This window comes from Lactuca saligna, chromosome 4 (genome assembly GCF_052625555.1).
Source record: "Lactuca saligna cultivar CGN05327 chromosome 4, ASM5262555v1, whole genome shotgun sequence".
NCBI lineage: Eukaryota > Viridiplantae > Streptophyta > Magnoliopsida > Asterales > Asteraceae > Lactuca > Lactuca saligna.
In genome coordinates this window covers 230,217,090-230,230,405 of record NC_136420.1, presented here as the reverse complement: position 1 = coordinate 230,230,405, position 13,316 = coordinate 230,217,090, and the positions used below count along the sequence as shown (strand labels likewise).

At 40.6% G+C, this 13,316-nt stretch overlaps 1 protein-coding gene across 1 annotated transcript; it reads right to left on the bottom strand.

Annotated features, from left to right (window-relative positions):
• Nucleotides 1-765: 765 nt before the first annotated feature.
• LOC145039040 (putative pumilio homolog 8, chloroplastic) lies at nucleotides 766-3,723 on the bottom strand. The gene is made up of 5 exons (XM_078987187.1): nucleotides 2,396-3,723; nucleotides 2,150-2,312; nucleotides 1,637-1,800; nucleotides 1,291-1,549; nucleotides 766-1,086 (listed from the first exon to the last, which is right to left on the bottom strand). Exons 1-5 carry the CDS (start codon nucleotides 3,424-3,426, stop codon nucleotides 964-966), a joined length of 1,740 nt encoding a protein of 579 aa, XP_078843313.1. The 5' UTR covers nucleotides 3,427-3,723; the 3' UTR covers nucleotides 766-963.
• Between the last annotated feature and the right edge of the window lie 9,593 nt (nucleotides 3,724-13,316).

Below are 13,316 nucleotides of genomic sequence, written 5' to 3'. Positions count from 1 at the left end.
CAAAAAATTTACTTTTTCATTTTCTGTTGAGATGTAAGATTTTTTTTTTTTTTTTTTTTTTTTTTTTTTTTTTTTTGTGTGTTATAATTGACAGTTTACTTACTGTTATTGTTTTTATAGCATCACACTAACATGAAAAGTACTTTATAACATAATACTTTCCAGCAAATTTGAAAAACAATTTTGAAAATTGAAATGACAATTTTACCCATACCGTATACATCAGTGTTATAATTTGATAAAAATCTTATTTAAAAAAAAATGAGTTTCTTATTTATTGATATCTTAGGCATTGTTTAGTTCATTACTCTACATATCTACAACCTTGATCAAAGTATAAAGCCGTATTAACAAAATTTTACAATGTACAACACTTGATAAATTTTTCTTAATAGTTATTGTATTTTGAAAGTACGATGTTGTAATAAGAACAAGTGAAGATTACCAAAGACTTATTTTCATCCTTATTTAGGCATTATAGTTTAAAAACCTTATTTTTATTGAAATGACATTTTACCCCTATCTTAATATTTTTATTTTAAAGACATATGGTTTGCATAAAACTTATTGAATGTTAACATCTAATATTTTGATTGACATTAACATGATTTCAAAATTGTTTGGTAGCATGATTTCTAATAGAACAATTACATTGTCTATCAAAATCAATACAATAATTTTCTAAAAGTAATAATAAACAAACAATCAAATTGTCCATTTCATCTAATATATATACCATTTGTTATAAAGTAATATAAAAACACTACAAATCCATAAGGGCATATTGTAACACATTCGCACTCGAATATTATTCAAAAATTTCAAACCACAGATCATCATATGATGATCTAACTACACATACAAAAACCACAACATGCAAATACATATATATAAAAATAACACTAAGAATCAGTCTTCCAAAACAACATCTATTCACATACATCTCCCACTCCCACTCCCACTCTATATGTGTATAATCCTCTTCTTTTCGATACTTTCTAGTATCTTTTTTCCATAAAGATTGCTTTGCATTGATGATTCATTCCTTGAGATCAGATTCCTCAAACACTCATACGCCAACCCCTCCTACTCAAATCCATTATACAAACAATCATCAATAAAAATAGAATAATAATTCTTTTTGGTTGGATGGCATATAATAATAATCCAATTTTTATTAATGAATCAAACAACACAAATAGTGTCTTTTTTTATAGGAAATGAACACTACCTTATTAATTACATAATAGCGTAAAAGTAAAAAGATATTAACATTAACAATTAACTAACCTTGGAAGCGTTTAAAGCAGACTGTATAACAAAGTTCCCATAGGGATCTAAGAGAAGCGCTAATGAATTCGGGGTTTTTATCAACTCAAAAATGATGGTTTCCCTTACATCCGAATCCGTTTCAGTCAAACATTTCTCCACAACATTACTCGCATATTTGTTTCTCGAGAGAGATGCAAATTGCCCTTTCAATTGCCTCACAAGCACTTGTGTCAACTCCCGAATCTTCATCCCCACCATGTGTTGCAACACATAATTCCTTTAAGGCATTTTGATCATATAGTTGTCAAGATTAAGTGCTTAATCAATTAAGTCAAAAAGAAAAAAAGAATTAAAAGATCCAAACCCGAAAGGATCTTCTGCTATTTGAATAGCATTGACCATGATCTCAGCAACAAGGCAGTTTCTAATTTTGCCATGAGAGCGATCCAAACATGCCTGAAGCACACAGCAGCCACTTTTATCGGTTGCAACGCTAAAGCAATTATTTGCTATATCTTCTAGAATAAGCTGCAAAAAACAATGCCAGTGATTATAAGTAAATCTTAAAAAATTTGTGAATCATTTGCATTGGGAGCTATATTATAACGTTAATGATAAGTTGATAACGATAATGCATGCGGATATCTAAATTGTTTGTATTTCATGTTAAGTTTTTATAAAGAAATTCAAGGGATTAACAACTTTATACAATTAGTAATTTTCGTTGAGAACTTGAATACAATTTGTAGTTCTTATGAATCTAGTAACCTGGATCAACGGGTATAATAAGCGTTCACCATGGATTTCAAGAAAGAAAGTGAATACAAACAATATTGAAACATAAAATCAGGATCAATGGATGACTAAAAGATGATACCTGGTTGAAATCGCTATCAAAATGAACCAAGCATGATTGAATAACATGATGACCATTTGGATCATTGGCCAATTTTGAAGCACCACGATGTAAAGCCCTAGTTACCATCATAATCTGATGCGGGTCTTCCAGATTCTCCAACAATGATTGAATCGCTCTGGTCCTACAGAATCAACAAGAACACAAATGTTACTTTATGATCGATAATATATAGATTTAATCGAGATTTAGCGCAATCAAACATACCCATATGGACTCATGGAAACTAGAATTATGTCAAATGGCTTCTGAGTCAGTTCACGAAGAATAAGTGCTTTCTGATCGGCATTGCACACGGCAACAAGCTTCTGCATTAAATAATTTCCGAATTGGTGTTTCATAAGATCAGAAATTGAACCCATCACGTGAGTTAGAACAAGCTCGATTTCTTCTTTAGTTGGGTTTTCAAACTTTGATTGTAGAATTCTGCACCCGTTTTGATCCTTGGCGAGTAACGAAATCATACCCCTCATTTCTTTTAAAGTTAATAGACTCCAAAACTGTTGATTTTGCAATTTATTCGCCACTCCACCATGACTGCGACTGTTGATGTGTTGAAGATTAAGGTTATTATCACTAGACATTGAGAAATTGTTGGTGTGGAAAAGAGATTCATCAAGAATTGCAGCAGAAGGGATTGATGAACTACGGTTATGGGGGGAATTGAGATGTTGTGTCGAGTACAATCGTTCCTTGGCGAGCAAGTAAGACCTTTGGTCCCAGTCAAACTGTTGGTCAAACCATGAAGAACTTGTTCCTGGAAGAAATTCTCTGTTGTAGCAGGGGAGAGGGGAATAATGATAATGATGACGAAGAAGAGGGTCCACAGTAAAGGGGTTATCATGGCCCACACCATAATAAAACCTTTGAGGATTGTTAACGGCGCTTGAAACCCTCCAGCTTTCATCATAACTGGTGTTACTGCGAAAAGGGCTAATAAAACCCTCGCCGCCGATCGGAGAAGTAACGCCACCGTAATCGAAATCGAGAGTCGGCGGGAGGAACGTCCGGCTGTCGGTATAGTTGTTCTTAGAGATACTGAGAGAAGATAAAACATTGGCTAGGCTCCGATCAACATCAATCGACGGTGGGAGATTAACAGGCGTCTGCTGCGTATTGTTCAAAGCCGCCGGAGATAGCGACTGAAACGGGAATCCGTTAGAGAGATAATGATGCTGCAGCGTCGGAGGAGGCGTCGCAGGGGTTTGATTCATCTGGGTGTATCTTTGATGATCCATTGGAACAAAAATCGGGAAAACAACAAGATTTTAGAGGGTAATCGGTAGAGATTCTGCGTTTCTTTTTAGTGAATGGGAGGTGGAAGAGGGGTTTGGGGGGGTTTTTATAGAGGGGTGGGGTTTTTCCTTGAAATTTCTTTCGAGAATTTCGTAACAAGAAGAAGAATTGAAATGGGATCAAGATTATACGAGAGATGAATACCTTGGAATATATGATTTAATTTTGGGTAGAGAAAGAGGGGTTTTAGAGAAACTGAGCGAGAGTTGTATGCATGCATTTTATGGAAAGATTTCTTCATGAAGCTTAGCCAATACGCGGCGCCTGTCACCTAAAAACTGCAACATCCCGTCCGTTAGAGTTTCTGTCAATTTTATATGAATACATTATACTATACATTATACATACACTAAAATCAAATTTATATAATATAGATAAATAAATTATTATACACTATACACTATCATATTTAGTTATCAAAGATTATGATAATATTTAGTAATTACATTTTTAGATATTTTAAACACGTTTAGCCTTGTTAGAAAATGGCTTTTATTATAGAAAAAAGGAACTCATTCGTAGACAATATTTTTTTCTCCGTACACAACAATTCGTACTTTAAAGTGTTATATTGTACAACTGTATAATGCATAAATTGTTGTGTATAGTAAAAAACTGTTGTGTACGAATCACTTCCCATAGAAAAAATATTTGCGATGGTAGTTATCTTTTCGTATTGTTCATGTTTAGGTAAAATTTTTACATATTTAACCATTTAACTTATTAAATATGTTCAAAAACATTTAACAACTTAAATGGTCAAATGTGTAAAAAAAATGTTTAAATGTGAATAATTTTTGATTTTTTTTTTTTGAAAAAACATCATAAATGGTCCTTGTGGTTTTCCTAAATCTGAAGTTTAGTCCATGTGGTTTAAAAACCTCATAGATGGTCCCTGTGGTTTCAAAACTTTTAACGATTGGTCCTTATAGCTAACTCCGTTAAGTTTTGTCTGTTAACTGAAGGGTATTTTCGTAATTTCAATACAACAGGGAGCATTTATGATGTTCTCTTGAAATCAATTTTGAAGAAATATTTCAGTTTTTGGTAGGATCTGTCATTAGAACAAACTGCAAGGATCGAATCTGTTAAGATTGCAAACCTTACTGTCTTTTTCCCGTCTTCTTCCTGGTAAATCAATTCAACGACTGTATACATGCTTCACCATTTTGGAAGCTTACAATTCGATTCCTTTGAAATGTCAAATGATCCCTACCCTAAATAAACTGTTTTATGTCCGTTAAAAGTTGTTCCCCATCGATGGTCTGGTAGTCTTGGATTAGTGACTCCCTGGTTGTCTCCCAAAACACACTATCACTTCCAAGTGTGTTTATTCTTATGAGATGTGAATCTTTAAGTTGGTATAAAAGACCTGTTTTTTTCTTTTTTTACTAAAATACCCCCAAATGGTGTGCTTCATGATCTCTACATTTGTATTGATTTGTATTTTTAGAGTCGCAAGCTCGACTTCCAGCTTTAACACAAAGCAATCTTCTGCATTGATTGTCTTCTCCCCTATGCAAATCGAATTGTTGAACAAATTTGCGGTTGCCTTTGGGTCAAGACCTTGTAAAAATCAAGAGTTGGCTTTATTTATACATGAAATTGGAACAATTAGCAGCTAAGATGTGTGAAAGATGTATTCCACTATAGAAGTGTGAAATATGAAATTGGAACAATTAGCCATTGAAGCCTCCTATATTCATTAGCACCAATCAACACAGCGAAAACTAAATTACATATTCATTCAATTCAAGAAATCTTGGAATTGGACTTACTATGGGGTTATCTAGGTTGATAATTGTGACAACCCGAAATTTCCATTATGTACGAACTTTATAAGTTAATAGAAGTTATAACAGTCACAGTAAATTTTCAGACTTTTTTGTATAAGTTTGAGTATTTCGGGATTTAACACTTAAGGAGATATCAGGAGAGTGGATGCACTAGGGTTTTGTGCAACACTGTTATTCCAACACTCTATTAAATTAGAGATCATTTCGGGAATAAAAATATTTTCTGCCAAAAATCCCAGGACTATAAATATGATTCTTAGCCAAATTATTTCATTTGTTACATTTTCATCTAGAGAAAACCCATTTTCTCTCTCACGGATCTTCGGGTTTTTATCCCAAAACGTGAGTACCTCTTGCTAGTAGTGTTAGATAGCTTAATATATGTTTATAACATGATTTAGATGGCTAAATCACTAGATTTAGGAGTTTACTCTCCAAGGTGTTCTTGGGCGGTAAACTCCCGAAACAAAGCCTAGACCTTCCCTCGTGTTATGCTACTGCCTTAGACTTGTTTATATGTGTATTAGGGACAAGAAAACAACCAAGAAACACAAACACATGGGTGTTCACGGCCCAAGATGATCTTTGACCATGAACTCCAAAATCATGCACAAAAGGGTGCTTTTAAGGCCCCTAAAGCCTTAGACAATTACTAGGAATTACTCCTACATAAATCAAGGACATTAAACCATCAAAAACACCTTGCAAAGTGAGTTTACGACCATGACATGGTTCTTGGGCTGTAAACATGATTAAAGGGCACCAAAGTGTGTCAAAGGCCTACATATGCTTAGAATAAAAGTCTAGAACCTATATCACTTGTGCAAGAGACTTGAAAGCATAAAAAACACCCATCCTTAAGAGTTTACAACCGCAAACTCTAAAGGAAATGGCCTTAAGGCCGTAAACTCCTCAAAGGAGTGTTTCTATGCCTTAAACCCTTCCAAGAATTGAACCACCAAGTTGGAATAATTCTAGGGATCATTTAGAACTTCAAAACACAAAATACCACCAAGCTTGGGAGTTTACGGCTGTAAACTCAAGAGTTTACAACCATAAACTCTATGGGTGAGGGAATATGGAGAGTAAACTCATATATAGGGTCCTTTGGAACCCTAAACACAAGTGCCTTGTCCCACAATAGCTTAGATGCAATCCTTAGGGCTTAAAACACTTATATAAAGTGTTTATTATGTCTAGGATGTATTAACATTATCAATTAGTAATTTAAGACTAATTGAGTGCATATATGTGTGATTATATGTCCATTATATGATAACTAGGCTCGTACGTGTGTACAAGTGTAACACCCCAAAGTTTGGAAAGTCAAGAAAAGAAAGAAGACCTCAATTTTAAGGAGAGACTCGGCGAGTCCATGGAGGGACTCGGTGAGTCCGAGCGGGATCCGGGTCGTGGTGTAAGCGACCGACTCGGCGAGTCGGCCAAGGAGACTCGACGAGTTGGGTCTGATCGAGGAAAACCCTAAATTCGGGACTTGGAGCGTATATAAGCATCTCATTCTCCTTCCTAGGGTTCCTTTACTGCCTCTCTAACCCAGAACACCAAACCCTAGCCGCCATATCCGTTTTTGAGCTAGATCTTGCCTTGAAGAATGCACTAAAGCTTGGAGGAGGAAGAAAGACCTTGGAGGTGCAAGAAGGGACTGTAGATCTGGGATTGTGGAGTCATTTCAGAACAATTGGAGGTAATAAGCTGTTGCTTGGACTCCCTGTGCATCTAGATCTATTCTTATGTGTGAGTTTTGGTCATTGTTGGTTTGTTATGTAACCAATTCGAGTTGGAGGTTCAGATATGAGGTTGCTACCTCAGATCCATGTTGGTTTTGGTCTTGAATCCCCTAAAGTATCGGCCCTTGGTATGTTGAAGAAGCATGGTTGCCATAAACCCTAATTTATTATGTTTTGAGCATAGATCTCTCAATCTACACGTAAAGTTTGCCACTTTACGTGGGGAATAGGCCCTAGAAGTATGGATCTATGAGTTGGAAGTTCTGTTTGGCTCGAAAAGCCACTGCATGGATTGAGGACTGGATAGACTCGGCGAGTCCTTCGAGTGGACTCGGCGAGTAGCTTGAAGATGAGGAGGAACTCGACGAGTAGGATGAGCAGCTCGTCGAGTCGGATGAAGTTAGGCATGGCCTCGGCGAGTTGGATGAAAAACTCGACGAGTTGGTTGAAGATTGTCTAGGACTCGGCGAGTCAGATCGCGAAACCCTAAACCCTTTGAGTTGAGACTCGAATCAGTGAGTCGGGTGGTGACTCAGCGAGTTGGACAGGACAGGACTTGGAACTAGTTGGACTCGGTGAGTCATAGACTGACTCGGCGAGTCGAGTCGCGAATAAGAAAGACCCTGAGCGTAGGAACTCGGCGAGTCAGTAGGTAAACTCGGAGAGTAGGGTTGACCTGGAAGGTTGAGATTGACTAGGATTTTGACATTGACCAGAGTTGACCTAGTGACCTTTGGAGGTCAGTTGGACTAAGTGTTTTATTGGCTTTTGAAGCTCGAAGAGTTAGTGGAGCAGCAGTTCGGAGTTAGAGGTCAAGTAGCAGTCAAGAGGATTAGCAGCATCAGTTCAGCAGTCTCAGGTGAGTTTTCTTCCAGTAGGGACGGGTCTAAGGCCACAATGTCGGCCCGTTCAGTTAGCAGTAGTTTCCGGACTTCGGTCCGATGCAGTAGTTAGTATGTTTGATGCCTTCATGGCTTAGACAGGATTTATGTGCTATGTTTGATGTGTTATGTGTTATGTGTTCCGGGCTACGGCTCGATGTAGTATGCAGTATATGTGTTCAAGCTAGTTGATATGTTATGCTATGCTATGTTCAGTCAGTTTCCGGACTTCGGTCCGATGCAGGGGGCAAGGCCCCAGTTAGCCCAGACTTCGGTCCGATGCAGGGGACAAGGTCCCAGTCAGTTTCCGGACTTCGGTCCGATGCAGGGGGCAAGGCCCTAGTTAGTCCGGACTTCGGTCCGATGCAGGGGATAAGGTCCCAGTCAGTTTCCGGACTTCGGTCCGATGTAGGGGGCAAGGCCCCAGTTAGTCCGGACATTGGTCCGATGCAGTGGGCAAGGCCCAGTATGTGCTTTATATGTTGTTGTATGGTATGTGTTAGATTGGGGGAGCTCACTAAGCTTCGTGCTTATGGTTTTCAGTTTTGGTTTCAGGTACTCAGTTTTCAAAAGAGGAGCTCGGGGAGATTGCAGTGCACACACCATAGTCAGTTAGCCTGGGAATGTTTGACTCTGATAATGATATTATGTTTTGAATTAATACTCGAGAATTTATGTTATGACTTATGATACAGTTTTTATAAATATGATTCTAGTAATGATTTTAAAGAAATTTTTTTGGTCGTGATTTTTGGGTCGTTTCAAGTTGGTATCAGAGCCTTGGTTTGAGGGATTCAGATATGCATTCGAGTGTATTTGAACTCAAACTAAGGACACGATAAAGGATTTTCAAAAGAAAAACATTTTTGAAAAAGGATTTTGGAAAAAGAACTTAGAAAGAAAAGAGTTTTGAAAACAAGAAAAGGGTGTGGTGCATGCTATCAGCCGAGCTCAAGTAAGTACTCCCAATTTACCCATACAAGTTATATTATGATCATCATTATCAGTTTCAGTTTCAGTTTCAGCTTCAGTAGAACAGCATGCTAGAATAAGACTAAGGATCTAGGATGATGCCTTATGTGCCTGTTTTATGTGTTTCAGCTGATAAGAATTGCATGCTAGTATTGAGTAGACAGTAGTAGGATAGCCTGTGTAGGTTATGCCTGATAGCATGAGCTTAGCATTGTATGCTAGTGCAGTTTCTTGTTATGAGAATTATTTTGCCTAAGTATGTTTCCTTTATCCGAATGCTGCTTGCTTTCTGCTTTGTGGGACTCTGAGTGATGGGAGTTAGCCATTAGGTGAATACGTCACATCACATGTGATTAGGGTTGGATAATCTAAGAGTGCTAGATTTGGCCCTACTGTGCAGCTCTTGTCTGAGTCCAACCGTTGTAGGGACGAGACTTTTACTCGAAGGATTATCCGAGCCTCATCACATGTGATGGTATTCAGGTGCTAGCTAATTGGCATTACAAGGAGGCCTTCAGCAGCTGAGGACTGTTTGGATAGAGTCAGAGGTTCCCTAGGGCAAGCCTAGGATGAGAGTAGCAGAGATCAGTAGAAGAGTAAAGGGGACTTGGTGGAGTTGAGGTAACTCTTGAGGAAAGTACGGATAGATGTGGAAGGTAGTAGGGGCCCATACTACTGAAAGCAGAGGATCCGTACTCGATTCAAGAGGGGCCGAGGCAAAACCAAGGAACTAGTAGAGTATGTGAGAGATCCCTCAGCAGTAGTATGTAATTGATCAGGGATTGTTATATTTTCAGCATGGTGACGTTGCGCGAGATATCAGTTGGCAGTTCAGGTGCAGGGGAGGGGTCTGGCTCGGGCTTTAGAGCCGGGCAGCTTGATGATCTGATGAGGGATTTCATTTCCGCAGAGATTATGCGCAACATCATCGATTAGACTCCAGTGATTTTCGGTCCAGTTAGAGAGGCTATTGTGGAGCTCATGGACAGTCATCTTGAGGCCTTTAGGGCCGGGTTAGTTTCAGGACATATTGGGGCTCGTCTAGGTCCCGAATCTTATGAAGTTCAGGGATCCATCAGGGAGGGAGATCCCATTTCTAGTTTCTGCTATCAGGGGGCAGGGGTGTGTGGGGCATTCTGTCTCCAAGAGAAAACATTGCATGATTGGATAGTTGAGGAAGTTTCGTGAGCCATTCGCGAGGGTCTGCCAGACATGGTCGTGAGGATCACTGATAGATTGATAGCGAGGCTTCAGGATCAGACATCTGTTGTTCAATCAGCAGACGTTGCCGTTGGGGTAACGCAGGAGCGAGAGTCGGGCAGGGAGTCGGAAGGGAAGAGGAAAATGGATGAGACTCAGGTTGCCACAGGTTCGAGTAAGAGGCCCAAGAGTTCAGATTTGAGGACGAGGAACTATCAGAGCCGCAGTGGATGCGGGAAGTGCGGAAGGACGCACATGGGTGTGTGTAGGCGTAGAAGTGGTGGCGATGCTGGGTGTTTCAAGTGCGGCCAGATTGGTCATTTTAGCAGAGACTGTGTTGTTACCATCGCCCAGGGACTTGATCCGTTGTGTTTCCATTGCAGTCAGAGGGGCCACAAGAAGGCCCACTATCTGAGTTTGTATTCAGCAGGGCAGGCGCCAGCTCCTGCCCTTGGAACTACAAGTACCGTCAGTGGTTGTCAAGGCCGGGCAAGGGTGCCTACGGCTCGGAGCCGAGTTTCTCCGGTAGATTTCAGCAGGGATTCGAGCAGCACTGAGTAATGGAGGTATGTAACTTTGTTTTTGTCAGCTTATGTTATGATTATATTGTTATGGTTTCTACATCAATTGTGGTATAAGTGTTGTGTTATGGAGTGGCTTGCTTCTGATTATGTCATATGCCATTTGCATACCTCGGATAATTGGTTGGTAGTTAGGGGATGTGCTCATATGGAGAAGTTTCGGAGGATGCAGTAACTGTAGCATGGTAGGGAGAGATTTGGTTCGTTTCGCTAGTTCGGAGTGGATAGTGGTTTGGATGGAATGGTCAAATTCCTACCAGGCGGGCTTGGGTTCCCCAGTAGAAGTTTTGGAATGGTAGTAAAGGTCGGGATCTCTTTTGAATGTGAAGCAGCAAGGGGTATGCAGGATCGAAGTGGGGGAGAACCCTCCAGGTATACATGGATAAGAGTCACTCAGAATGAGTGCGCGGCCTCTGAGAAGAAGTGGTAGTAGCACAGTGATGGATGGATTGAGAAGTTCAGAATTGGGAGTTCGAGAACTTTTCCCAGCAGTGGGTTCATGTAATGGAGATGGTTAGAAGCTGGTTGGGAATCCAGGATTTGAGGACCACCTGTAAAGGCTCAAGTGAGTCGGATTGAGGATCCGGAGAAAACGGTTAGCAGGAGATGTCTTCGTATTAGTAGCCAGTGGCAGAGCCAGCATGCAGGATTATGTGGATTCAGGAGTTAGGAGGTTGGAAACGTCCCAACAATAGCTTCTTGTATCCGGATTAGTAGACGGTTGGTTTGGGAACCAAGCCGGAGAATTCCTCGACGAAGCGCTAAGTATATCAAGGATATAAGATGTCGAGGATGATGCAGAATTCAAAGACTGAGGGCTGGTTTGAGAAATCGGGAGGAGGAATCACTAGCGGGACTAGGGATAGTCAGGATGTCCTCGGGATAGATAGTAGTAGTAGTGTTGTAAGTCTGCGGGGGTAGCCGTAGCATTCACTAGCAGTCAGATAGTAGTAAGTGGTGTTGTAAGTCTGCGGGGGTAGCCGTAGCATTCACTAGTAGCCAGATAGTACTAGAGAGTTGTAAGTCCGCGAGCGTAGTCGTAGCCTTTTATCAGGTTGGTAGCAGCATGAGCGCGTTGTTGAACGCGGGAACGTAGTAATTCCCACCCGTTCGGGTGCAGCAGTGAGAATATGGGAATCCACGGGTTAGATTTCGGATTTCCCAAATGGTTCAGTTATGGCTAAGTCAGCAATTTGGGCTATAGATCGTCACATCAGTTATGAGATCAGAGTAGCAGTGGACCGTTGGGGTTCAGGTATGTTAAGGGCTACCGTCAGTCTGGGAACCATCATGTTGATAGACATGGAATGGATGATGTCAGGATGTGATGTATGGACCCGATCGGTTGGATCGGAAGGTTGTTAGAGCCACAGTGACAGGATAACTAGTGGAAACTAGTCCTAGAGGAAGATTTCATTCAGAAGTCGTGGAAGCGACTAAGTGCGGGTCCCTTGACTCCACAGTTGGGTTTGAGTTTAGTGTTTCAGCCAGTTTAGTGTTTCAGGCAGCTCAGTGTTTCAGCCAGTTCAGTGTTTCAGGCAGCTCAGTGTTTCAGCCAGATCAACGTTTCAGGCAGTTTAGTGTTTCAGGCAGGTTCAGTATTGCTGACAATTCAGTGTTTGGAAGGTTTCAGGGTTTTGGGTCAGTATTGTATTTGCGTTGGAATGCAAGTGTTGACGGTATAGTTGGTTGATTTGGAAATGACAAGTCTCTCTCAGTAGGATCAGCTGAGCCTTCGGCCGAGTATAGTGATATGTAAAGATAGCTAGGTAGGTAGCTTTTCTTTCAGGATGGAAGGCTCAAGTTAGTAGGAGTTGAGTAATCAGATGGGATATAAGCAAGCTATTTCCAGCAACATCGTTTCAGTATGAGCGGAAAAATGGATAGAACAGTTATAGATAGTCGAAGTATTTTCAGGAGTCGCTGGAAGCGACTAGGAGATTGCGATGGAGTATAGTGACCGGTGGGAGTCCGGTAACTCGGATATCGGTAGATTAGTTGGACCAAAGTGGTCTCAGTGCATCCAGTAGGCGGATGAGGGGTAAAGAATTGCCAGTCAGAGGAAGTAACGCTAGGAAAATTATGGAAAGGAGAAGGATTCAGTATATACCAACGGTAATGATCGGCATGGTGAGTGGCTGGAGTTTTGGACAAAAGGGTGTTAGATTTCCCAGATAGAGAGTTGGAGGCAGTTCGCAGGCAGTTGATCATAGCAAACTTCGAGGACGAAGTTTAATTTAAGTGGGGGAGATTTGTAACACCCCAAAGTTTTGAAAGTCAAGAAAAGAAAGAAGACCTCAATTTTAAGGAGAGACTCGGCGAGTCCATGGAGGGACTCGGCGAGTCCGAGCGGGATCCGGGTCGTGGTGTAAGCGACCGACTCGGCGAGTCGGCCAAGGAGACTCGACGAGTTGGGTCTGATCGAGGAAAACCCTAAATTCGGGATTTGGAGCGTATATAAGCATCTCATTCTCCTTCCTAGGGTTCCTTTACTACCTCTCTACCCCAGAACACCAAACCCTAGCCGCCATATCCGTTTTTGAGCTAGATCTTGCCTTGAAGAATGCACTAAAGCTTAGAGGAGGAAGAAAGACCTTGGAGGTGCAAGAAGGGACTGTAGATCTGGGATTGTGGAGTCATTTCAGAACAATTGG